General features: G+C 38.8%; 1 protein-coding gene across 3 annotated transcripts in view; it reads left to right on the plus strand.

The window, feature by feature from the left end:
* Adgrb3 (adhesion G protein-coupled receptor B3) overlaps positions 1 to 25,905 on the plus strand; it is a 714,721-nt gene that overhangs the window by 318,734 nt on the left and 370,082 nt on the right. For all 3 annotated transcript variants that reach the window (XM_075980559.1, XM_075980557.1, XM_075980558.1), the window contains exons 11-12: positions 19,757 to 19,825; positions 24,268 to 24,376. In XM_075980559.1, the coding sequence (XP_075836674.1) occupies positions 19,757 to 19,825; positions 24,268 to 24,376 (178 nt within the window). The remainder of the gene's footprint in view (positions 1 to 19,756; positions 19,826 to 24,267; positions 24,377 to 25,905) is intronic.

Here is a 25,905-nt window from a genome sequence, read left to right on the forward strand (position 1 = left end):
GATAATTTCTTCTCAAAGGTCTTCTCACCAATTTCTACCCATGAGAAGAATTTTTTTACCATTTGGTCATTTGCAACCTTGTGAACACATTTTATGCAGCACTCACACATGACATTGTAGTGTTATGTCTGCCCTCAGGTATTACTTTTAATCTTATTGGGGATGAATATGTCTCTGGAGCTTTACTTAACACTTGAAGCATAGCAGACACTTAGATGTTTGTTAAAATAAAAAAAAATGAATCAGGGCAATATTAATGTTTGGAGATTAATATGTTTCTCATTCACAAAATAAAATGGCACAAACAAATTCAGAGGCAGAAATGTCTTCATTACAATTTTTTGCCATTGAAACTTTTATGCCAAGTCTGATTCTATCTATAGAAGACTGAGCTTGTCCCCAAGTCCACCTTACCCGGAAGTAAAGGTCTAACAAATTGAATACTTGGAACAGATATGTGTAAACTCTTCTTTGATTTCATCTATTATCAATCTCAGAATTCCAAGACCCTTTCTTATGTTTCTGTTATATCATTTCTTCATCCATAAAATGCAATGTTAAGGTGTAAGACTATAGTTGATTTTCATTATTCTTGGAATTATATGTAACAATAGGAAGCACGGAACTGACACTGAATCACTGGTCCCTAGCCAAATGGGGATTAGGTTTCTTTGAGAATCTAGTCACAACATTTTCATGATTTGATCACACTAACATTGATTGTTGTGGCTTCCTGATGAAAGACACCCAGTTTAATTCATATTAGTGATACATGTATATTGGTATATTTAACACATGGCCTGCCTCTGTAAAGTACACTATATGCTTCTTGCTCTTCAGATCACTGAGGAGCCCTTTATCACACCATGCTGTGGCCGTGGCCATTTAAACAGTGAATCTCTCTCTCTCTCTCTCTCTCTCTCTCTCTCTCTCTCTCTCTCTCTCTCTCTCTCCCTCCCTCCCTCCCTCCCTCCCTCCCTCTCTCTCTCTCTCTCTCTCTCTCTCTTTCTCTCTCTCTCTCTCTCTCTCTGTGTGTGTGTGTGTGTGTGTGTGTGTGTGTGTGTGTGTGTGTGTGTGTGGAACATAGAATCACATAAACTATCCAAGGGGCACTTGTTCACAGCATGGGAGGTGAAACAAAGACTGAAGAGAGCATACCCGTTTTAGACCCCAGATGGAAGCATGTGCTTCAGACAATCAAAATTGTACACATCTCGAAACATGTCAGTGATCAACCATGATAACACTGTTGATTTGTAGATTACAGCTCCATTTTATTAAGTAAATAAATTGACATAACATTTCAAGAGGTTATAAATAATTCAGATGGTCTCCATCTTTTAGGATTGTTGTGACACTCAAAGTCAATCAGGCTAGATGCATGATTGACCACAAAGTGGGTACACCAAACTGTTTTTATTGTTAGTATTTTAATTTGCAGTACAAACGTGAAGAGTGAGGCTTGCTCTCAGGGTGGTTACAATGTCAGTGGGAAAAATATGACCGACACTAGATTGTACAAATGGATCTGAGATATTTAAGTACAGGATGTCCAAATTTTAAAAATTCTAGTCACATAGAGATCTGAACTCAGTAGTAAATAAAATATTCATGGGAGTATTAGGAATTGAGAAAAAACTTCAAGAAGCAAGCCATGTACAGAAACACTCAACAAAGAATCATAGTGAGTGATCAAAGGCACAGCAGTGGTGTGAACATTGAAAGTCTAGACCAAGCTAGTTAGAAAGATCTCCTGAGTAAATTGGGAGCATGGGGACCTTTGGGAGGGCTAAAGGGGAAGGGAGAGGCAGGGAGGGGAGCATCAAAAAATGTAGAGCTCAACAAAAATCAATAAAAAAAGAAAATGATAAAAAAAAAAGAAATGGTCTACATGCTGGACAATACAGTCCCTGAGGGCAGGAGGGTGAATGCAAAGAAGATTTTGTGTTATTAGAATTTTTATGGTAAAATCCAGTGCCTGTCAATACCTAATCAGCAAGTCACAACTGCCTAATGCCATATGCCAAGTAGAAAGAACAGTACATTGAAGACGGAAGGAAGAGGCTTTACAGGCCAAGATATACACATAGTTAAGCAAAACTGGTCAAGCTGTGGTCTTGCTTATCAATCTCCCATCACTGTCTTGGCTCCAGAATATCCCTCATAAGTTGTCAGAGTTGTGTGATGTATCTTTCTGGCAGACAGATTCCTTCTCTGGATTCACCAGACCTTCAGCCCTTGTTTGCCCCAGTATGGGATTTTTTAAGGGAGTCTTAACTCTGGGATCTGTTGATCCAGTAGTCCTATAGGCAAAGGCAAGGTTTAATTTCTTTTGTGTAGCTCCTCTCCTGTCAGAAAAATTACATTTGCTCTCTACATTTGATTCTCTATCAACAAGATCCCTAAATATTACTGTTATTTTTAGAAAAAATAGTTTGTCATAATAGGTAACATGGATTAATAAAGAAAACAAGAGTGTTGAACTGACAGATCATCCCATGGGGAGACAAGGGAGACACAGAGAGAGAAAAGGAAAGGAGGGGTTTTAAGGACAATGAATCACAAAGCAGAAGAAAGAAATCTTGAATGAAAGAAAATCTCATCAGAGTTTCTATTTGGTACATATTTTTCCCCTCAGATGGGTTTCTTTGTGTAGCCTTGGTAATCTTGGTACTCACTATGTAGAACAGGCTGGCCTTAAACTCATAGAGACCCTCTTGCCTCTGCCTACTGAAGAGTGCATCACCACTGATTAGTTTGACATTTTCTTACTTACTTTTCTATTGTCATGACAAAATACCTTTACCAAGGCAACTTATAAAATAAAGCAGTTAATATGGGGGCTCATAGTTCCCAGAGTTTAGAGTCCACTGCCGTCATGGCCACAGAAAGGAAGGCATGGTGCTGGAACAGCAAGTGAGAGCTTACATCTTATCCACAAGTACAAGGCAGAAAGCACTAACTGGGGATGGTGTGGGCCTTGGAAACCTCAAAGTCCAGCCCCAGGCCACACCTCCTCCAACAAAGCCATGCCTTCTAGTCCTTCCCAATCAGTTTCACCAACTCAAATAAATGAGCCTATGGGGACCATTCTTATTTAAAGTACCATGAAGAAAGAAATTATTGAAAGTCTCTACCTACCATGATCTAACAGCAACTCAAATATGCCAGGATCATCGAATTTCCTCACAATCTTCAGGTCCTAAACAACAAGTCTTGGTGACACTCGATATTTTCCAACTCATTTTTTCTTCTCTTTGGCTCATCCTAAGATGCAATTTACAGCAATATTTAACGAAATATCCAATTTTAAAGTAATATTCACTTTATTATCTTTATGACATGCTGATATTATCTTTAGCACAGTTCTTTCTCTAGTCTTTGACATGTCACTTGTGCTTAAGAAATTTACTTCTTAATTGTTGAGATTAAATAGGGGACTCTTACCTCAGGTTTTCAATGCCTTTATTAAATATAGATCATATTCTAAAGAAATTCATAATCTATTAATCAAAGAGATGTATTTAAAGGAGAGGTTCTGATTTAAATGAAATCAGACATCTTTCATTGTTATCAGGCCTTGGTTCTTACTAGATGACTCATAGAGGAGAGAGTTTTATTGAAGTATGGGTTTGATGAAGTCTTGTTCATGCTTTAAAGAAATTGGAGGGACTAATTGCCTCACAGAAAGCCTTTCTTCTTTTTGAAAATTGGTAAGAACCTCAGCATTTTCCAAGAAGCAAGGGATAGATGTCTGTGCAAAGTTGATTCTCTTGTTTGGAGCTCTTCAATCTCCTCTAAATTCTTTGAATTATTGGCCAGGATCTTTCTCTATCTTTTCCTTTGAAGTTCTTTTCTGATCCTTGTTCACATACTAACCTGGCAAGAGAATAGGAAATGGGCAAAGGAAGAAGCAAGTACCACTGGACATCTGGGAACTTAGAGCACCATATGGAAAGAATGGGTTATGCCAGATAACTATGCAAAATGGAGAAAGAGGACTTGGCAAAACATTTTTTTATTGATTTTTATCGAGCTCTGTATTTTTTTTTGCTACCCTCTCTGCCTCTCCCCTCCCCTTCAACCCTCCCTCAAGGACCCCATGCTCCCAGTTTACTCAGGAGATCTGGTCTTTTTCTACTTCCCATGTAGATTAGATCTATGTATGTCTCTCTTAGTGTCCTCATTGTTGTCTAAATTCTCTGGGATTGTGATTTGTAGGCTGGTTTTCTTTGCTTTTATACTAGTCTCCTTTCAGGTGGCCCTTTCTGCCTGGGTGCCGGGCCAGCTGGTACAAAAATGGCAGAAAAGGAGGACAATTTTTATAATACATTCAAAGGTTAGCAAAGAAAGGCGATTCTTCTTTTTATAAGTTTACCTTATTTTTCTGTAATTTTTTTTCTCTTCTGTTTCATGGACATGGAGAGCACTGATGAGCAATCATATACAGGGGAGGATCTCTGAAGAGAATAAGTACATTATCTCTTTAGGGGTGATAATTATTTCATCCATTGCCTTCCCTTGTCTTCTGATAAATCTTCTTCCGAAGGAGTAGTCTCCCGGTGATTAGTAACATTAACCCTCAAAGGACAAGACAACAGAATGTTCTAGTCCTTGGAGCCAATCAGAATGTCAAATCTCTACCCAAGATCTGAGGTTGATTATATATATTTGAACAGAAAGAAGTAGCTTAATCTTAAGGAGCCTCAATTGGGCCCTGGAACTTCTACCTTCTTATATGATAATTTCAATATTAAGGGGATGCTGTGGTCATTTTCTTTCTGGTATTATGACACAAACCCATGGGAGAAAAGGCCAGAGGTGAGCCCAAGAGAGGGATCTATCCTGCATGACCTGCAAGTCTAATAACTACTGTCCCTACTGTCTGAAAGGAGGAACAAACGTCCAAGGGCAAAGAGTACAGCAGTTAGGTAGGAAAGGAAAGACAGCACATGAATGTGAACCTACACATTGCAATCTATCTGCTAATTGATGCCAGGAAATTATTGAAATAATTTTATTTATTTATATTAATTTTATAAGTAAATGAATTTCATTGTGAATTTTTATACATGCATACAAAATATAACATTTACCTTCTCATTTACATTTCTTTTCTCCTCTTTCTCTTGTCCCCTTTCTTTTCCAAATAGACCTGTTTTAGTTTTATCTTAAAAAAAAAAACTATTCTAGATTTCATATGTGAAAGAAAACGTGAATTCTGTCTTTCCAAATGTGGCTTATTTTGCATAGTATAATGATCCATGATATAATTCACCTATTTAAGGTGTGTGTGTATATGTGTGTGTGTGTGTTATAGGATGTTTGTGGAGGTCAGTGGAAACTTGTAGGAATTGGTTCTCTCCTCTGTAAATCGTATGAATCAAACTTGGTCTTTCATGTGTTAGTGTCAAGTGTGTTTACTCTCCGAACTATCTTGCTATCTCAATTTCTTTGTCTTTTGAGTCTAAATAATAATTTAGGGTGATTTTTAAAAGTACAATAAAATATCATAATTTTATTCTTTCAGAATCTCCCATTTTTTAAGCTAAAAGTTAAGGTAATATTGAGATTTGTGTGTTTACTATAATTTACTATCAAAATTTGGTTTTCTGTTTTTTTTAATTGCTATTGAATGCTGTATTTATTTGATAGGGCTAACAGAACAAATATTCCAGAAATGTATCTCAGATTTGAAGGTAGGAGTTGACCACAGACTTGGCTTCAATGATTTCTTTGGCTTGTAAATGTCAGCCTTCGATCAGTATCTTTTAATGCTCCTTATTTTTTCTCTGCACATGTACCTTGGTATCTCTGTGTTATTACGTTTTTTTATAAGAATACCAGAGACCTACAGTAACCATGCTATTTTTCTTTAAACCTGAGTCCCTCATTGATCGAAATATTTCTAGATAATCTCACATATGATCATCAAGTGTTAGGACTTCAACATATAAATCAGAAGAAAAAAGTACAATTCAACCCAGATCAGGAAAACATGAAAACCTCTAAACACTGCTTTATTGAGAACTCAATGCCAGGCAGCTTGTCCTATGACAAGTTGTACAGTGGCTGGTAGAAAACCAGATGTTTTCTTACAATGCTGGTTCTCAAGCATCTTGGCCATGTCTGTCCAAAATTTAGGGACCATTCTTCCCTTTGCTTTTCTTGGGATTTAGAAAGAGAAAGGGGATAATTGATAAAGTATGGCAAATGGTCCTTCAGCTTTGTTAAGCTTGCAGGCATTGGGTGATAGATCTGAAGCAGAAATTCAGATCAGTGAGAGAAAGCAAGATGTCATCTTTTTAAAGTTTTTTTTTTTTAAGGGAAGTCTTGTTTCAAGAGGAATTAGGCCTAGTGAATGTGTGACATAAGCTACGTGCTAGAGTGGGTGAATGCAGTATACATGATTTATACCATGTGACAGGGCCCATTCTTTCTATGGGTAGGAAAATGGGACTTGCTTAATGGTGACTCACAGTATTAGGCAATAGTCAGGCTGTGTCTGACCCTTCAGTGGCTACAAACTTTGGTGTTTTCTTTCCTTGCTTGCAGGCTTCATTGTTTAGGTTCTGATTAACTCAGGAACATGAGTTTTCTAACATTTTCAATCTTTATTGTTTATATAAAAGAAAGACATGAGATCAGAAGTCAGAGATATCAAAATCTCTGGTAGCTTCCTGTTAAATTGGAGCCCTGTGATGTTGGGATATCTCCTCACTCTGTGGTGAGTAGTCAAGGGTTCCTTTTGAGTCAGTGTCTGATACATGAATTCAAGAATACATTTACAGACAAGAAGGGACCATTGTTAAGCAGCAGAATTGAGGATGGAAAGGATATTGTTAGAGAAAGGAGTATCCACAAGACCCAAAGGTCTGCTTGCATTGGCTTTTGAATTTGTTGGACTTTTCCTAATTTGTTTAAATGAGTTTAAAAGAGCTAGGCTCTTTATAAGATAGGTTCAAGACTATTGAAAAGAGGGTTGTCAAGATTAAAATTTACTTTGTTCATACAGTTAGGTACTTTTAGACTCCCCACTGATGTAACAGATCTGCAGAGATTAGAAGACAAATGCCATCTTCACTGTGTACACAGAGCAGGGACTCGGTTAAATATGTGGACAGCAGTGTAATCCAGAGAAATAAATTTTGACTTGTAGCCAGTTTGTGACTAGGCCAAATTTTAGGTACTAGATCTACTCATTATTATTATAATTTTGTATGGCTCACACCTCTCCTCACCTAGTGAGAAGGAGCAGAAAAGTCAAAAAGATGTTTGGGGGAGGAATATCTATGATCACAAAAGAGAAAGATAAGGTGAACCCTGGCATAGCAGAGAATTAATCTATTCTAAAAGAATAAGCAAACCGGTATGCATAAATTTAGTAATAGAAGGATGCACAGAGAAAAACTGTGACCCAGAACAGAGTCTTCTCAGAACATTCTGACCAGTTTTCACCTCTGCTGTTCATGGCATGTTGTCTGAAGAGGTATTTCCGGTCTTTTAATGGTTCACAGAAGTATGTTGTCTGAGCCAAGATGCTGAACTCATTTTTTTGAAGGTATTTTTCTTAGTTGTTTGGCAGTTTTCATACAATGTGTTTGATCATATTCATCTCTCATCCGCCAACTCTCCCGAGATTCCCTACTCCTTTCCCTACCCATCCAACTTTGTATCCTTTTCCTTTTTTAACCCATCAAGATGAGTGTGTGCTGTCCATGAAATGTGGCTTTCTGTTGGAGTGAGTGTTGATTTACCAGGGGTTACACCCTTTGAGAAAACGCACCCTCCTCCCAGCAGCTAACTGCTGGCAATAACAGCTTCATTACAGTTTGGAATTCATACACAAAGCCTCGTCTTCATGTTAGGCTTTTGGCTGGATTGAGCGTGAACAGCTCTTGTGCATGCTGTTACAACTGCTGTGAGTCCGTGTGTGCAGCTGCCCTATGATATCAAGAGCACAGTGAGTCATTTGTCATTTACTGTCTCAGGCTCTTACAGTCTCTCTATCCCCTTCCTGCACTGATTCCTGAGCTTTGGGAGGAAAGAGTGCAGCGTCTGTATTACATTTAGAGGTGAGATTTCTGCAGTCACTTATTCTTGGCTGCTGGGCTCTTTTGGCACAGGATGGCACAAAAATGTCACATCATATATGTGACTTATGCTGTGTTTACAGGTATCATTTTTTTCTGTAGGTAGAGGAGTGGTGTAACTGGAGGTTTCTCTCCTGCCTGCCACCTCCCAATAACCACTCTGTGGCTTAATATTAATTACAAATTGTTTGGTAAATGGCTTAGGCTTATTACTAACTAGCTTTTAAATCTTAAATTAACTCATCTCTTAATCTACATATTGCCAGGTGCTCTGTGGCTTACCAGTAATGTTCTGGCATCTTACACCTTTGGTGACTGCTGGCAATTCCCTGACTCTGCCATTCTTCTCCCTGTAACTTTATTTGGATTTCCTTCCTGTCTCTCTTCTGCCTAACTATTGGCCAAATAACCTTCTTTATTAGCCAATGATAATAAAATATATTCACAGCATAAAGAGAGATATCCCACATCAGAGTGGAGTTTGCTTAATGTGTGACCCCCATTGTTTGAATGTAGTTATGCTTCCCTAAATCCCTAGTGCAACAAGGACTGACATGTGTTCTTCCCCTCCTTGCAGCTCTCTCTACATATTGTCTGGTTACCTGGATGGTTTAGATTCTCTAAGTATCCTTACTTAAGAAAGAGTGTTTCCATGTCTTGGTTTTTTAAGTATTTTGTCTACACTAACTATTGACAATTTATCAAATTGGCTGTTCTGCCATGCTGCCAACAGGTGAATAATAAATATACTATAATTAGCCATGTAAGTGTCACTCACTTCCTTACTTTTCATTTTTAAATGAAGACTTGGAAAGCAGTACCAAGCATATGCCCTAAAGCCCCAATAACTCAATATCCTCTTCCTTCGCTGCATTTCATCCCATTTGCAGCATCTCAGAGGTCGACTTACTATGCTAACTCTTACCAGAACCTTTGGTCCCAAACTTATCCCTAAGAGACTTGTAGCATCATTTAAACACTGCTGATTGAAGCTATTAGGAACCTCTACAGGCTAAGTTGTCTTGCTTCATAGCAGAGAAAAAAACATAGTGAATCACAGTCAGTGTATCCCAGAGCAACACCCTTCTGCTGGTTACAAAATGAGTCAGAGTTTCCGTGAGGATGCAACTAAAAGAAGGCTTGTTGTTTTCATCTAAACCAGCACATATTGGGAGAGGAATTTCAACAGTCTGCTCTCCAAGTATTTCAGGTCTGAGAATTTGATGTGGCCCAGCAGGGTTAGCCAGGCCTGATATTGGAGACCTATGCCCACAACTATCAGGTCAGGTCATCCTGGAAGCTTTAGACCCTGGCACAAGGTACCCCACACCCTCAAATTAGCTCAGCCTTTTTCATGTGCTTAATTTCTTTCCCTGAATCATATGGTCCATATACATTCAGCCCTAACACCTACTGTAGGATGATTTGGATGATAGTCTCTGGTCTTTCTGAGTCCTTGCTAGCTTCTAATTACCCAAAGCCAGTAGATATCCTGCTTGGATAGATGTTCTGCATAAAACTCTAATGCACATTATGATTTATTGAGTCCAGTCAATTCTAAATTATTCAGATTACTTGCCTGAGACAAAATGTACATACATAGTTCAGGCCACACTTGAGGGGTTGTTCACTTAAAAACAAATAATGTAAGAACATTCAAATTGATCCATACCATAATGTTGCCTGAGATCAATTCCTTTTCTACATAATTTCCACACCAGGGGATCAAGAAGTAGTGTCACACATCACAGGGAATCAACAGAGCCTGCATTAGTCTATATTGTAGCTGTGTTCCTAGATGAGATGCATGTGCTCCACTATGAGCAGCCAAGGTTGGAAAAAATGAATTCTATTGTACTGTATCTTCTGTTGCCTTCGGGTGTTTGCCTAGCTGAAGATCAGTCTGTGTGCCTTGGCATTAATTTCACCCATGGATCAGCTTCCAAATGTGTTATATTCTATCACCTGTCATTCTTGCCTCTCGTCCTCCCTTACCTATCTCATTTACTATTCTTCCTAGTAGACTTAGCTCCAGTGTTTAACCTTGACTTTACCTATTCAGCTCTATTTTTGATATTCATATTCTTTATCCCAAAGGGCTCCTGTTTTCAACTATGACTAATTATTCATATCGCTTTTATCTCTTGAGATTTAGACTTAAGTCAAAGTGTCTCCTGGGCCTCTTCACTTGGCTGCATTGTAGAATCTTAATGTTCAACCAGATCAAAATTAAGCGCTCTCTCTCTCTCTCTCTCTCTCTCTCTCTCTCTCTCTCTCTCTCTCTCTCTCTCTCTCTCTCTCTCCAGTGCAGGTATTTCTCAGGCTGGTTACAGCATATGTAGTTTTATTCTAAACCTAGGTATTCTGAGCCAGAAACCAAAGATGAATGTTTGATTCTCTGCCTTCTCCCCTGTGCAATCTGTCATCGTGTGTTTCTGTGCACCAAGCTACTACCTTCTCTACCCTCAGCAATTGAAACTATTTTATGATAGCTGTTTTTACTTTCACTGCACTGTACTTGCTATGCTATGCAGCTTCCAAAAGCAGACTTATATTTTTAACTTGCAGATAACCATTGTGAGTTGAAGACTCCACCTTACCTGACCCTTGACTTTTTCAATCTTTATGAATAGTATGGTCTACTCTATCCAGCCTATTCAAGACCAGCTTAGAAATATTCTTTCTTTCTTTCTCTTTCTAAAAATTGCTTAGATGGATTTTATTCATGATATGTGTATTCTCTTTCTCTTCCCACTTATATTTAGGGGCAAATTATCAATTTAAAAGTATCTCTTCATCATGATGGTCTCAGGTTAGATATCACATACAGATAAAGGTTTTCTTCTTAACTAATAATCCCCCACCAAACACACTCTTTCTCTGTCTCTTCACACAAAGTTTCTCATACCCTCCTGTTTGTTCATCCCCTCCCTCTTACATTTTCTCTCTCCCTTTCCCTGTTCACACTCTCATTCTCCCCTACCTGTTCATCCCTCCCCACCCTTTCTCTTTTCCCCCCTGCCGTTCATAGTTCAGGTCTCTCTATAATCTACTATATTTTAACCTCTCTTTGTCCATTTAGGCTATTTCAGCAAAATAGGAAAGAAAATGAGCTTTTTTTTCTTCTAATACATAGAAACTTAGTCCAAGATGAGCCACAGGAAGTTCATTTGTCCTGTGGAGAATCTCTATCTTCCAATATGGCACCTTATTATGACACCCTCCCAAAGGGAAGAATACTGTGCCCTCACATGGCCAAGGTGGCAGGCTAAGGTAGCAATGTTCTGCCTAAAGCATCTGCTTTAAGTCTCTTAATATCTTTGAAACAGTAGGAGCCATGCTCAATCACCACCAAATGGTAGGATCTCAAAGTGCCCTTCCATCAGCAACATTTAAATCTTGTAATTTAATCCATTGTAATTACTAGTTGAACTAATTTTCTTTGTTTATTATTTTTACTGCCGAGGATTGAAATCAGGGCTTTTGATAGCCTAGTTAAGCACTTTCCCACTGTCTTATACACCTGTCTTGGTTATGTTCTCATTGCTGGGATAAAATAACTCAAAAAAGCAAGAAAATGTTTATCCTAGAAAATAGTGCAGAGATAAATAATCCCTCATGGGAGGGGAAGCAGAAGAACAGTTAAGGAAGCTACTGTGTAGGGGCAGGAGACTCTCTAGTCATATTGCATCCCCACTCAGGAAGCAGAGCATGAAGAGGAGGCCTCAAGATCTATGCCCAATGACCCACTTCATCCACTGAGATGCCAGTTTCCCAACCTTCCCAAATAGCACTGTCAACTGGAGACCAAGTATACAAACATTTTAACCCATAGAAGGCCTTTTGCATTCAAACCACAACCCTAATCTTAAAGTAATCATTTCAAATTTATTTATTGATTTACTGATTCCATTCATGCACTGGAGTTTAGGATGGATGAGTTCAGAACTCCACCTGTCTTGTTGATTCTTTCCCATCCCCAGGACACTAAAGGATATAGAAAAAAGAAACCACTCTATATACTTCTTGCAAAAGTAAATATACTTCCAATTATTTTCTCTTTCTTTTCTCACCTTTCCATTACTATATCCTTTCTTTCCTTTGGCCCCACAAAAGCCACTGTGTTAGGCAGCAAAGCATATTTAATGATATCCTTATCTTCCGTCTTTGGCCCCATACACTGTGATATCTGTGTTGTGCTTTTATAATTCTCTATACGCATTCCTTTCCTGAGAAAATAGAACATATTCTCCAAATGCATCTGTAAGACAAAGAGTATTATTGGTAGAGATGCACTGCAAGGTTCCCTGTGTTTGGCATAGGTGGTGTGTTGGAAGTTGTTACTTCTTTTAATCTAAAGACCATATTTAGACATCCTGGTCACCAGAAGTTTTAGAGACAGAACATGGGCCCTAGCAACTCTAATAAGCAAAGCTTGAGTACTTGTCCACGATAGATCAATTAAACAGAAAAACCAAGAAAACAAAAACATGAAAAGCACATAACACTATGCCTTTAATATGGCTGTATTAGGAAGAGGCAAAAAGGGTTCCAAGAAACATCTTAAGTCCCAAGTCTATCTCCAGTGTCCCGAAATGAGATCAATGTTTAAATGAAGAACTAAGGATACCACATCTAAGCAGTCCCAGGCAAGGTGTGGGTTCACCATTGACTTGTCATTATCTGGATTTCAGCCTCAACTTGTAAGGTATTCAGCTATTTGAGATTTCTTTCAGGGAAACAAGTTTTCCTCTGGTTGCTGCTCTTTCTTTTTTCCAGCATGAGATTCCTTTGGGAAATTTCCATTTCTTTCAGGATCCGGTGTTTCAATAGTCTCATAATCAGATTGAGAGACACAGGTGTCTTTTCTAGGCCAGTTATAACATAAAGAACAGGAAGCAGGCTTATAATCTATATTTATCTATAAACAAAGTTATAGTTTGGGAGAATGAATAAGACTCATACACCTGGATTATAGACAAACTACGGGGCAGAACAGTGAAAGGGAAAAATGAGGACAGCGGGAGTCTACATCACACCCGGCTTTGCAGCTATCACCCAGTCTCTTGGGTGGCAATGAATGGTTTACCCTACACTATTCATCCTTATAGTAATGATAACACCTTCTTCCTGGTCATTAAGCTTTCCTAGAGTTATTGCAACACACCTGAATAGAGCCAACAAAATGTATCAGATCTTTACCTCTACATTACAGGGCCTTCTCCTTTCGGGGTTATCTTTGCCCTTTGAAGTCTAAACATTTTGCTCCTGAGTTAAGATGGAGTGGGACATTTCCTGTGACTTGGGGTCATCAAGTCCTTAGCCTAATCTACATTTCAATTTTCAAACAACTAGAACCTTCAAGATTCTTTCATGAGTTACACAAATTGATGTGTGGCCCATTAGAAATCTGCCAAGTAGAAGCCAATCCGAAGTACAGCAAGATTATAGACGTCTACCCACAAAATGAAATGAAATGAAAAAATGTTATTTTCATTATTTTCTATTCTGGGACCTTGCCTTTGATCGCCACAGAGGTGTTTATGTTTCTCTAACCATTATGCATTTAGTTCTCTGAGTTAGTTCTCTGTCATCATACCAAGAAAACACAGTCTTACCTGTTTGACCTTTGTGTCCAACAGCCATTTGGCACAGCACCTCTAGCTAAACAGACCTCTGGGAATCACTACACTGTACAAAACCCATCTTATCAGGTTTATTCTGTGAAAAGAGAGATAGCTATTTGTTGTAATAAGGGCGGCGGCGGGGCTGTGTCCCCAACACCCCAAGCCGCCTGCCCGGCTAGCTTTACCCCGAAATAATTACACGGACACTGTATTCTTTTAATCACTGCTTGGCCCTTAGCTCTTGCCCTTACTGGCTAATTCTGATATCCCAATCAACCCATCTCTAACAATCTGTGAGCACTGGTCTTACCGGGAAGATTCTACTCTAAGTCCATCCTGGGTCGGAGCTTCATAGCGTGTGTCTTCCCTGGAGCAGGTAGCATGGCGTCTCTCTCTCTGAGGTGTCTGCTCTGGAGAGGAGAGCTGTCGAGTCTGACCTCACTTCCTCTTCCTCCCAGCGTTCTGTTTTGTTTACTCCTCCCACCTAAAGGTGGGCCTATCAAATGGGCCTAGCAGTTTCTTTATTGCTTACCAATGAAATCAACAGATTGATATGACACTCCCAAATCACTTCCCCTTTTTCTGTTTAAGCAAAAAAAAGGCTTTAACTTTAACATAGCAAAATTACATATAACAAAACAGTTATCAAGTAAAAGTTACATCAGAAACATTTATACATATAACAAAATTGACCATAAATCTCTATCAATAAAGCAAAATCTATACTAATGCAAATTATTCATACCTATATCATATCCCCCTTTAAATGTAAAAGAACATTTATAAACTATATTTGGGAACATGGGCGCAGTTTTTTCTCTCCAAACTGCTTCCTGCTGAATGGGGGCGTCGTTAATTAGGTCTTTCATAGTATAACCTGTGTGCTAGTTTCATCTCAGTTGGCAGTTGAGTGAAGCAATTTTCTGAGGGCGTTCACAGCAAACCTTCAGAAGGACGTGGTCCATCATACCAAATAGGAATAGAAGAAATGAACAGGGTCTCATCCTCTGTGAAAACAAAAGAAGACTCTCTCCAAAGCATCATATCCTTAGACCCAAATTCTGAAATCGTAATACCCTTATATCCATTCTGGTTTAGCTTGGCAGCCCATGTAATGAAATGTCTCTCTGTACTTAGCTCCTTCACAGTCAAAAATTTTAAAGAAAACACAATAATACAAAGAATCCAGACTCTCTGTGAATTTTCCATTTTTATGCGGCTTATTTTTATTTATATCTATAACTATCTGTACTCTGTCTCTTTAAAGACTTTACCTCTTTTTTTTAATCATCAACTTTATTCTCTATATTCTTTTTCTTCTCTCTCTCTCTCAAGCCTACGTACATTCATCCAACAGTGTGAATCATATAGTAGTCTGAATCTGTCCTATTGTGAATCTGCAATTTTTTACTATCCAGGAGCACTTTTGATTTGCGCCTTTAAATCACTAGGCGCTTAAGAATCTAAGCTGTGACATTCCTAGGTTAACTTTTTGCTTTTTGAGCATATATCTTTGACCTGTAGACCAGGCTGTCTTTGAACTCTCAGAGATCTGCCTGTCTCTGCCTCCCAGGCATTGGGATTAAAGGTGTTTGCTACTACACCTTGAACTCACAGAGATCTGTTCGTCTCTGCCTTCTAGGCACTGGGATTAAAGGCGTGTGCTACCACACCTTGAAGTCACAGAGGTTTACTTTAAGAATTTTAACTTTTAGTCTGCATATATTTTTAACACACTTTAAACCATTCAGAAATTTTCTCTGTCTTTGAATCTCTCTTTACTGTATATCACTCTTTTTCTGACCACATGAGTCCTTAATTTACCAAGCAATCTCAGTAGGACTAAAGGTGTGTCTTTGATGGCTGGATCCAGCCCATTCCTTAGCTTTCCAGCCTCGTGGCTGAGGTACTGGCTGTAGTCATGTTTATAGCCACACCTCTATGGCGTTTCAAGGTCCCTACCAGCCAGCAAGCTACAACAGACAACACTCAAGTCCTCTCTCGGTAGCCGGCCCTCCTGCCTCAAACAGAGTTTGGCCTGGCAGGATGGCCCAGAAAGCCAGCATTTTTAAACAATACAGGTTTGTTCCTGCTGCGGCTGAAAACCAAAAAGCATGTGTTCAGCTTTTCCTCAACACCGTTTAAGTGTTTCGTGGCAGGACCTCTTAATGAGCTGCAGGCTTTGCAGCTAAAGCAGAGTCAGGAAGCCTCTCTTAGATGAGGCGCTTGCTTGCCTCTGGCAAGCAGAGTAGACCCAAGAGATTGCCACAAGAAACATGCTTTACTCTATTCTTTTCCAAGCTTTCTCAGGCTTTCTGTGGACTCAGTTAGCCACACGTCTGGGCGTCATTTGTTGTAATAAGGGCGGCAGCGGGGCTGTGTCCCCAACACCCCAAGCCGCCTGCCCGGCTAGCTTTACCCCGAAATAATTACACGGACACTGTATTCTTTTAATCACTGCTTGGCCCTTAGCTCTTGCCCTTACTGGCTAATTCTGATATCCCAATCAACCCATCTCTAACAATCTGTGAGCACCGGTCTTACCGGGAAGATTCTACTCTAAGTTCATCCTGGGTCGGAGCTTCATAGCGTGTGTCTTCCCTGGAGCAGGTAGCATGGCGTCTCTCTCTCTGAGGTGTCTGCTCTGGAGAGGAGAGCTGTCGAGTCTGACCTCACTTCCTCTTCCTCCCAGCGTTCTGTTTTGTTTACTCCTCCCACCTAAAGGTGGGCCTATCAAATGGGCCTAGCAGTTTCTTTATTGCTTACCAATGAAATCAACAGATTGATATGACACTCCCACATCAGCTATTGAAAACTTCCAAGCTAAAGTCAGTATTTAATTAGTTCTGTTTTTGCTTTTTCTGCAAGAGATAGAGATATTCAAAGGGGGGTAGAGATGAGCTTGGAAGTCTTTACCAACATGGTAGCTATGCATTTACCATAATGTAGTAGTAAATACAATTTATGTAGCAAATCATAAAAAAAGATAATATGGAAGAAATGTTATCATAAAAGACAATATATTTAACAGGTTCTATGCAATAGGAATAGTACATAAATTACCTCCAAAATTCATTTAACTCTTCCAGGTGGCTTTTACAGATTAGAGAAATAAAATGGAACAAGACCTTGTAATTAAAAGAAAACATTAAAAGGGAATTTTTAGTATATATCTGATTCGTTAGTTTTTGTACCACTGAGTCTCTGCCAGGGACTTTAAGTTTTTGAAATAAGTCTAAGACATGGGATCAGTGTGTTAAAGCACAGAAACCACACGAGCATGATCAGCCCTATGCCAGCCCAGTCTAGAGCGGGATCCAGGCTTGTCAGGACTACATAGCCAAACCTTGTTTCAATAAAGACACACACACACACACACGGACACGGACACGGACACAGGCATGCACACGGACCCTAAAAGGAAAGGCTGCTGTGTGATACATATCAGGGACAGACATACATGATTGGATTCATTAATCACCCAAAGAAGAATATCTCTAGGGTGCAAGGGCACTTAGTGAACACTGTGAAGGTAAAGAGTCTTCAGACTACTCAGGAGTCATTCAGGTGTCCAGAAACGTTACCAGTCTGCTCTTACAAACATTGTCTTGTTTGACGTGTTACATTCTGTCAGCCTGTTCATGTATGACAAGTCACAGTGGATTAAAACATATAACCGAATTCAATACACATGTTTTTAAGTGCATTTGATACAACCAGGATTCTGACAACAGAGTCACTGTCAGTTCAGAAGACTGGTGCTGATTCTTATTTGCAAATCCAACGCATTATGACTTTGTAACACCTTCCTTTAATTTTGAACATTACTAGGTATCTCCTATGGGCAAATGTTAAGGATAAACTGATGCACCAAAAAAGATTCACTCTGCCCAAAGATGCCTTCCCCATGACTCCAGACAATGACTGAAGCTTCACTCGTCTCACTGTGTCCTACATGGCCCACATTAGTCAGAAAATGGCTGTTGATTATTCTGAAATACGATCAGCTATGAGATCACAGGGGAACTTTAATCTGAGCTGCCTTCCTACTCTGATTCAATAAAGGCCCATTTATTGTTCCTGAAAAATAATACAAAGTGTTTTCTCTAGTCTGTGCTGGCTTGGTTTAAGATTTGGATTAATAATTCATGCTTTTATGTTCGTCCCTTGGTTATTTTAAAAAAGAGAACACTGAATTCATTATTTTCATCAAGGAATTGTGTGTGTGTGCAGCTGCCTTCATGTATAGCAAGAAGTCACTGACCCACTGTCAGGAAAACATGCTTTGGGAAGTGTTTTTCCAGAAATGGAGATGCATTTGCACAAATTGCTTCCCTTTTTCTCTTGGCGTCTCTTGTTAGCAGCAGAATGCATTTCATATGATAGCTGGAGGGGTTAAGATACAGACCAAGGTCAAGGACCTCAACATAGCCATCTTGCATGCACAGGGATGAAACCTACAGCATTTGCCTCATTAGCTTCCTGTCCCCTCCTGAGTTAACCAGCCATAGGCAATTGGAGAACTCTGAAGGTTAATTCTTTCTGCCCATAGGTAGAGTTACAGCTCAGTGGACTAAGCCCTTAAAATGTTAACACTCCAAGCAAGAAATTTTAAGTGGTAAAAATGGCAGGTAGTACAGAGGTTAAACACATTGAAAATGAGTTTAAAGCAGACTTACTACCTCCTCCTGTCCCCAGCAGCTGCATAAAATAGTCTAAAACTTTTACAGAGGTTATAACTCGAAACATGTTTCAGCCATGTGATTGCCAGGAACTATTAAAATAAATAGCACAAATAGGGCAATTAAATATAGATACTAACAGCTTCAAACCACAGCAGAGGAAACGAAGCAGCCTTGTTTTTCCATCTAAAAACACCCAGGTGACGTTATTTGGAAGGAGAGCAAATGCTTGTTTTGAAAAGCTGTATATAGAAAAGACAAACAAAACTGACAAATTAATATCATTTTTGCCCACGGGGGAGTCCTGCCCTAAGCTAGTGAACGAGTCAGCGAGCTGAAATGTGCCTGTTTAGTCCCCTACAGACCAGTTTAGATAGGATACAACGAAGGACACAGCCAATCAGCCGCTGTCTGGGTATCATGTCTCTGCTGGACACTGTAGGTCTCAGGTCAACCACTAAGAGGCACCCTTATCTCTTCTCCAGACTCCTGTATCTTGATGGCACAGCATAATGTGAGAACCCAGGCAAGTCTTTCTGGTGACATCTCACATAGGAAATCATCAGTGGCAGAACTGAGTTGAGTGCAGTAGTCAGGGTGCTCACGGTAAATGAAAAATGAACCTCAGAGTGAGCTCGTCTGCCTGGAAAGAGAAAACCAGACAGTCATTTGCATAATTATAGATGAAGATAAAAAAGTCTTTGTCCATTAGCACTGAGGGTACTGGTAAGGATTTGGAACTTCAAAAAGGGCATGTTTAGATTTATTAAGCATTGTTACATGTGCTCTTTACTAGAAATTTTGAATGCTCTTTGCTAGAAATTTTGAATGCTCTTTGCTAGAAATTTTGAATGTTTCTTTACTCCTTTCAATAGATAGTTGAAAAGCAAAAAAATAAAATTATCAGGAAGGACAGAATAAGAATTTAAAGTGAGGGGCCCATCATCATGGTCTTACTACACTGTTATTAGGAACAATGAAATAGTGGCCCCGGTTTGCAGTTCACAGGATATCTTGTGGTTGATGAGTACAAGCGACTTCTTTAAAGAAGGCAAATTCCATTTGCAAGGAATAATTGTATAATGATATTATGAGTATAATTTAGGTGACAGTGGAATACATCATTGTGAACAAAGAGTATTTTACCTATTCTGGTTGCTTCTGGGATGCAGATGGGAAATATGTAGAGACGTGAGAATCATGTTGTTAAAATGACTCCTTAAAGATCAAGAATGTGTCAGGATGGAGAGAAATGCTGCAGCTATTCATGCGATGTAACCTTTCCAAACAGGTGTTGTTGCAAAGCACACTCTCGCATACAAATCCTAAACTTTTTATCCAATTTAATTTTCAGAACTTCTTTCAAATAGTTAGCAACCTTCTAGATGAAGAAAACAAGGAGAAGTGGGAAGATGCCCAGCAGGTAAGGTTAACATTGTCTTAGAATTTATGATGAAGTTGACTAGATGCATAAAATACATGAAAAGCCTATAGTTTGATTCTCCAAGAGGATAAAAGGATTTTAGAAATCATTATAAGCAAAAACACATTAATTTTACAGAAGTCAATTCATATTTTAAAATATCAGCCCATGGGAGGGATTTTGTGTAAATATATGGGGGGGGAGAAGGATGTTTATCTAATTTTCAATTTTAAGAAACTATTATGTGACAGCTTTATACTTTAGCGCTAGACCTCTATCTGGTTTTAGATAATGGGAAAACAAGACAACCTAATAGCATATATCTCAATAGAAGTGCTGTGCTATTTACTAATGAGAAAAACAATTGCAAGGAATTCATGCTTCACAGAATCTGCCTCATGTGTACAGATGTGAAAAGAGTTGTGAGCATCAACTCCCGTGCATAATCATGTTCAGACTATACTTACTGCTGTGCTTTGTCGATTGTCAGGCTTCTTTAGTGACTTAGGTCCTTCAAAATTGTCTTGTCCTCTCCTCTTTTCCTAACTGTAAGACTTATTTTCCTAAAATGCAGAAGGTGCTTTCCAGGAGGACAGAGGGGAAGTATAGTTTTTAAATTACCATGGGAATGTGATATAACCGAACATGAAATTGCTTTAAGTTTATTCTTGACTCTGGTCAAAAAAAAAAATCCCAAGATTAAAGAACCCCAGAAAAACAGAATGAGCATTTACTGAAGTTGATGTAAACTATCCACATCCTTTCTCATTTCTAACCACATTTGAGGCCCTCAGAAATGAAACATGCCCCTTATTCCAGCTATGATCGAAAATCCACAAATAGCATAGCATGGTCAGCCTCATTACCAGGGACCAACGCTGTGCTTCTGCCCAATGCCAGAGGAAAATCACCTTTTAGTTTAAAACCTTTTTCTGCTCCTTTGAATTATACACTTGGCCTTGGCCTTCGCCTAGAGGGCAGCATTGTTCCCTAACTGTAAGGAGGTGGTGTCTTCACACAGAATACAGCTGTTGTAGCAGAGCGTATCTTTCTAGAAAGCTATTAATTATGGGTATATTTAGAATGGATGTATGATTCTCTATTTAAAACCAGGCTGCAGTTCCTCACATGGTGTTCTTTAGCAGGAGGTCACAACTTGAGCAAGTAATGAATGATATCATGCATTCTTATCAATGGAAAAATCATGAATCCATAATTTATTTAGTTGTGATTTGAGATTGGTTCTCTTTTTTTAAATACATTTTTCAATTCAAATGATCCTTAATGATGTTTTAAAATGATAGTGTGAAATTTTAAAGGATGCTATTTTGTCGCTTTCACTCTGGTTATCATAATCACAGCCACACGGTAAACGTGGGTGGCACAAAAGGTGACTTCTTAAAAAAAAAGGGGGGGGGCAGGGTTAAAACCAACCAAAAGTTATCCTTCTGATCCCTCTTTGTATTAGAGAAGTAGACTGAACAAAAGTAGACCTGCAAATAAATCTTTGCGTAAATGTAGAAAACTAAACAAGTAACTCTGTTATCAGAATCTTACAAACAGCATGTACATTTCTGAAAAATACAGCCATCCAGAGCCCACTGGCTAGCCATCAATCCCAGTTTAAAAGATTTCCGTAGTATTTAGATAAAAACCCTTACTGAAAACATAGCCTACCGAAGTGAAAGAGGAATGTACTTTATAACAATATACCCTACACCCCATATACCCCTATACAAATACATACACACAGAGACACACACATAAATAGACATTGTGGCAGGTGTTGATGGTAGATTTAAGTGATGTAATTTTTTTTTCTAAACTTTCTATAAGGAAGTCCACTCTCATGTCTCTGTCTCAGGAGGGTGCAAACTGCATCCGGTTAACTAAATTCAGCCGGTGTCTATTACGTAAACAGCATTGTTCATAAACTGCTACCAATAGCTGTTCTGCAGCGAGGAGAGAAGTGGCTTGTTTCACTAAAGTCCCTATCACCAGAAAACTGTGAAATGCTTACCATAAGGCCCTTATCAAAACAGCTTGCCAATTCCATGCTCTATAATATTAGGAAAATAATAATTAAAACCTAGACCCTTGCCAACATGAAAAGGCCCGCAACCATGATGGAAGACAATGAAGAACCTAGTTCTGAACAAGCATGTAGTCAGAGGGCACACGGATGACAAGCAGCCTCAGAGACTGGAGCCCTGCATCCTTTAGAGAGGCACAAGGCACAGCACCACATATGTGTCTTCAAGCTAAACAGTTGCGTGTCCTGCAATAGGGACTTTCACCGGCTTCTGTCATACACTCATCATCTTGGTAATTGCGCCATCTATTTTCTTTTAATTGGCTTTCTCCAAAGGAAAATAAGCTTCTCTACTCTTCCAAATGCTACGCAATTTGGAACTGGAGACAATTTTGAAACTTGAAGCCCAAATTTATGTGGCCGTTGATTTAGGTCCTGTACTCTCAAAAGACACAAAGGGACAGAAGCACCAACTATCAACTTCCCTGATGTTTTCATTTTAAAGTGAAAAATTATTGGATCTCTAAGATGGCAGGAACTTTTCTTTTCAGTTTAGAAAGACTTGCCAGCGTTTCAAGGAGACTGTATAAGCCTTACTTACCATTACTAGTTTTCTAAAGCAAACACTTTAAGGAAGAGGAAGTAAAGGAAATGGAGGTGCTGTGTTCAAGAGTGAAAGTTAAGCCTCTTGTTTTTATTTTGCCATCATCCCTCTGAGAAACAGGAAGTTCCCACAGGGAAACAAACAGGACACAGTAGAATCAGGAAGCTTTCAAGCACATAGGAACGTCATGCCGTGACTGTCTAACGGGGATGATCGCTTCAGAATTCCCATTTAATTAATAAATGTATAGGTGAGAAAAAGACTGACCTCCTAAATATTTCTGATGCTAAATACTGCAGTTTTCTGTGGAATATGTGTATATATAGGTGGATAAATTAATTTCATATGTTGGCTGTGTTTGATTTATAGAAGAAACAGTCATAACCCTTTGCAAAATGCACATATAGATTTACAGCCTGTCCTGTTAATCCCCTTCCTAATCCACTTTGGGTGCCAGATGAAGATGGAAGTTACAAAATAAATCCCACACTAGCTCAGACATGCATATAATAAAGGGCTATTCATTTAGGGGTAGACTCACAGATCATAGTCCTCTGCATGAGTAGGGCACAGGAACTGAATCCAGAAGCAGGGAGGGAGGGAGGAAGGGAAAGAGAGAGAGAGAGAGAGAGAGAGAGAGAGAGAGAGAGAGAGAGAGAGAGAGAGAACGATTTACATCAACATTTATAGTATTATAAGAAGCCATGCCCAAGTGGGCTGGTATCTTAAAGGCCACTGGCTAAAGGAATTCCTACAGCACCTCACAGCTTTTGCCTTATGCTATCCAGCAAATAAGGTCTCTTCCTCTCCCACTCGGGAATTTATAAAATAGAGTAACTGGAATTTGAAGCACATAATTTTCCCATTTAGATGCTGCAGTGATGCAAATGCTTACACATGATACAATGTATATATGTTCTTGGATGTCTTTGTTGTTACATACACTAAGAGCTTTGCCAGGTTATGGTATGGTTGAGAAAACCAGTCCTTTTGTGTGTGTGGTGCTGTTGGTGGGCACGCACAAAGCGTGGGCCTAAATTGACTTGCTATTAGGTAGATGCATAGTTAACTGGGTAGATAGGTAGAAAACACAGGTACAGAAGCACATAGATGACAGATGAGAGAAAAGACAGATTCTGCCTCCATTACTATCAGGCTTACATAATGACTTCAGCTACATTATTAGCCTCTTTGAGATTCTATTTTTAGCCTACAATAAGTATAAAACTCTCATAGGTTTGTTTCCTTCATGCACGCTTGTAAATTATTTATATTATAGCTATGATTATAATCCTATAATTATTGCTATTGTTGTTCATATAATGACTAGTACAATTATTAGAAGTAAATATTTCTCACAAGGTATTGACTATCCAAGGATTTACTATTTTTAAATGTCTTCAAGATAGCAGTAATACTTGTATTTTTCTTCTCATGTTCTCCATATAGATAATAAGCCAAAATTGCTAAATCCAATTTCAGTGTATTATTTTTTAATCCAGGGGTTTATGTAAAATAAAATGATGATATTCGTGTGTAGACAATCTACTAGACATTTTAAGTTTCCTTGAGCTTCTGGATAGATTAATTAGTGTATCATGTCACTTCCAAAGCTCTGGCTGTGTGATATCTGGTATCAGAATCAACTATTAATTTAAAAGCTAGCAGATGATTCCAGTTGTAAACATTTCTCCAAATAAAGCAGAACTCAATGGTGTTTTCATTATGTAAGGATGTCTTGCTTTCTCGCTCTATATTTCTTTATGTGGACTTTTCATTTAGTATAACTTGCACTTATTTTTCCAGATTTATCCAGGCTCAATAGAGTTAATGCAGGTGATTGAAGATTTTATACACATTGTTGGATTGGGGATGATGGACTTTCAAAACTCATACCTAATGACTGGAAATGTAGGTAAGAAATAGGAGTATTACTTGAAATTTTACTGAAATTAAATGCCAGAGTTTGCAGCACACATTTTCAAATGTAATGTCTTTATTCAAGGCTTTAGGTGTATGTGGAGGAAGTCATTGTGGAAATCCAATGGCTGTGTTTTAGGTAGACCAAGTCCCATGTACATTAAGTGTGTAGCTCCGTTTAAATACATATCATTACGTCACTTTCTTTAGGGAAAGATGAGGAAACATCTGCTTACCCAAGGTAGGGCACTAACTGCAGGACAAAGCAATATTATGTCACCTAAATCCAACCTAGGTAATCAATGTGTTTCCTATATCTACTTCTAAGAGCCTACATGAGGGATTACTTATAAGAGCCTGGCTAATGCAAAGGCTGCTACCTCACTGAATGACCTACTCCTGTGTAGATGACAACTTATAAAACCACCTTGCCTAGTTTCCTATCCAAACTGCACACAATTCCACCCAAAGGTCTCCTCTCTCCCCAATGGTTTACTAATGAGCATAACCTGAAGGCAAGGCTTTTGTGTCTTGTAACTTTCTCAGCTTCCTGAGCTTTGTAGCAGTTACATTAGCTACCTAAATCTTATGAGCTCCCTTGCTCACTCCCTTCTCACCCTCCATGAGGGAATGTTTTAATGTGGCACAAATGCCTACTTGAAATTTCTTCCCCTGCCTCTTACACTGCTTCTATCCCCTCCTTCTTGATGTTGCTTGAAATCTGAAGAAGGTGATTTGGATGTCTATCCATTCTGGTATGCAACCAACATTCATCTCAATAAACATCATGGCTTATGGATACTGCTAGGAGTGAGATCTTCCCTCAGTGACCTCATGGCCCTTGTAAGTGACATTTTCCAACAATATAGTGCTTCTTTTTACAGACTCTTTCATTGTTGTCTTTACTGTTATTCTAAGATGTCCTAGATTTGTAAAGCACTCAGAGGTTAGCATTATATTAATGAAATGTTTTATAGAGTGTGGACAGGATTTCATATTGACTACTGTCATTTTAAACAAATGTGAATGGATTTGTGGATTTGGAAGGAAGAAAGTAAAAAAGAAATTCTAGATCCAGTGAAGTATCACTTATATTGACTGTTTTATTGTAAGAACAATGTTAGACCTAGTGGTGTCAATGAATTCACCATCCCATCTAGGCATCCATGATTCAAAGTCACTGTCCACTAACAAACCCTCAGCTTTATCACTCTGGGGCACAACTGTGTGGCTATGACATCTTTCTACCCATGATGGTTATGGTATGGATGGCTCATATTGCTTGACATACCTAAGGACTAAGGTGGAGAAAAGCTATGATCTAGATTTTTCCTCCCATAGCTGGGTCTGTATTCTAGAGTCTGAGAGACTCTAGGCATTGCACCATGGCTTCAAACTGTCCATCTGTCACTAATGACAGCTAAACTGTTCCTTGAAAACATTCATATTAAGTATATTTTTTATTTGGAAACATCAGTTCAATTAAAATCTTGTCACATTTTTTTTGAGTAACTTTGATAGGAT

Source organism: Microtus pennsylvanicus, chromosome 7 (assembly GCF_037038515.1).
Source record: "Microtus pennsylvanicus isolate mMicPen1 chromosome 7, mMicPen1.hap1, whole genome shotgun sequence".
In the NCBI taxonomy this organism is placed as follows: domain Eukaryota; kingdom Metazoa; phylum Chordata; class Mammalia; order Rodentia; family Cricetidae; genus Microtus; species Microtus pennsylvanicus.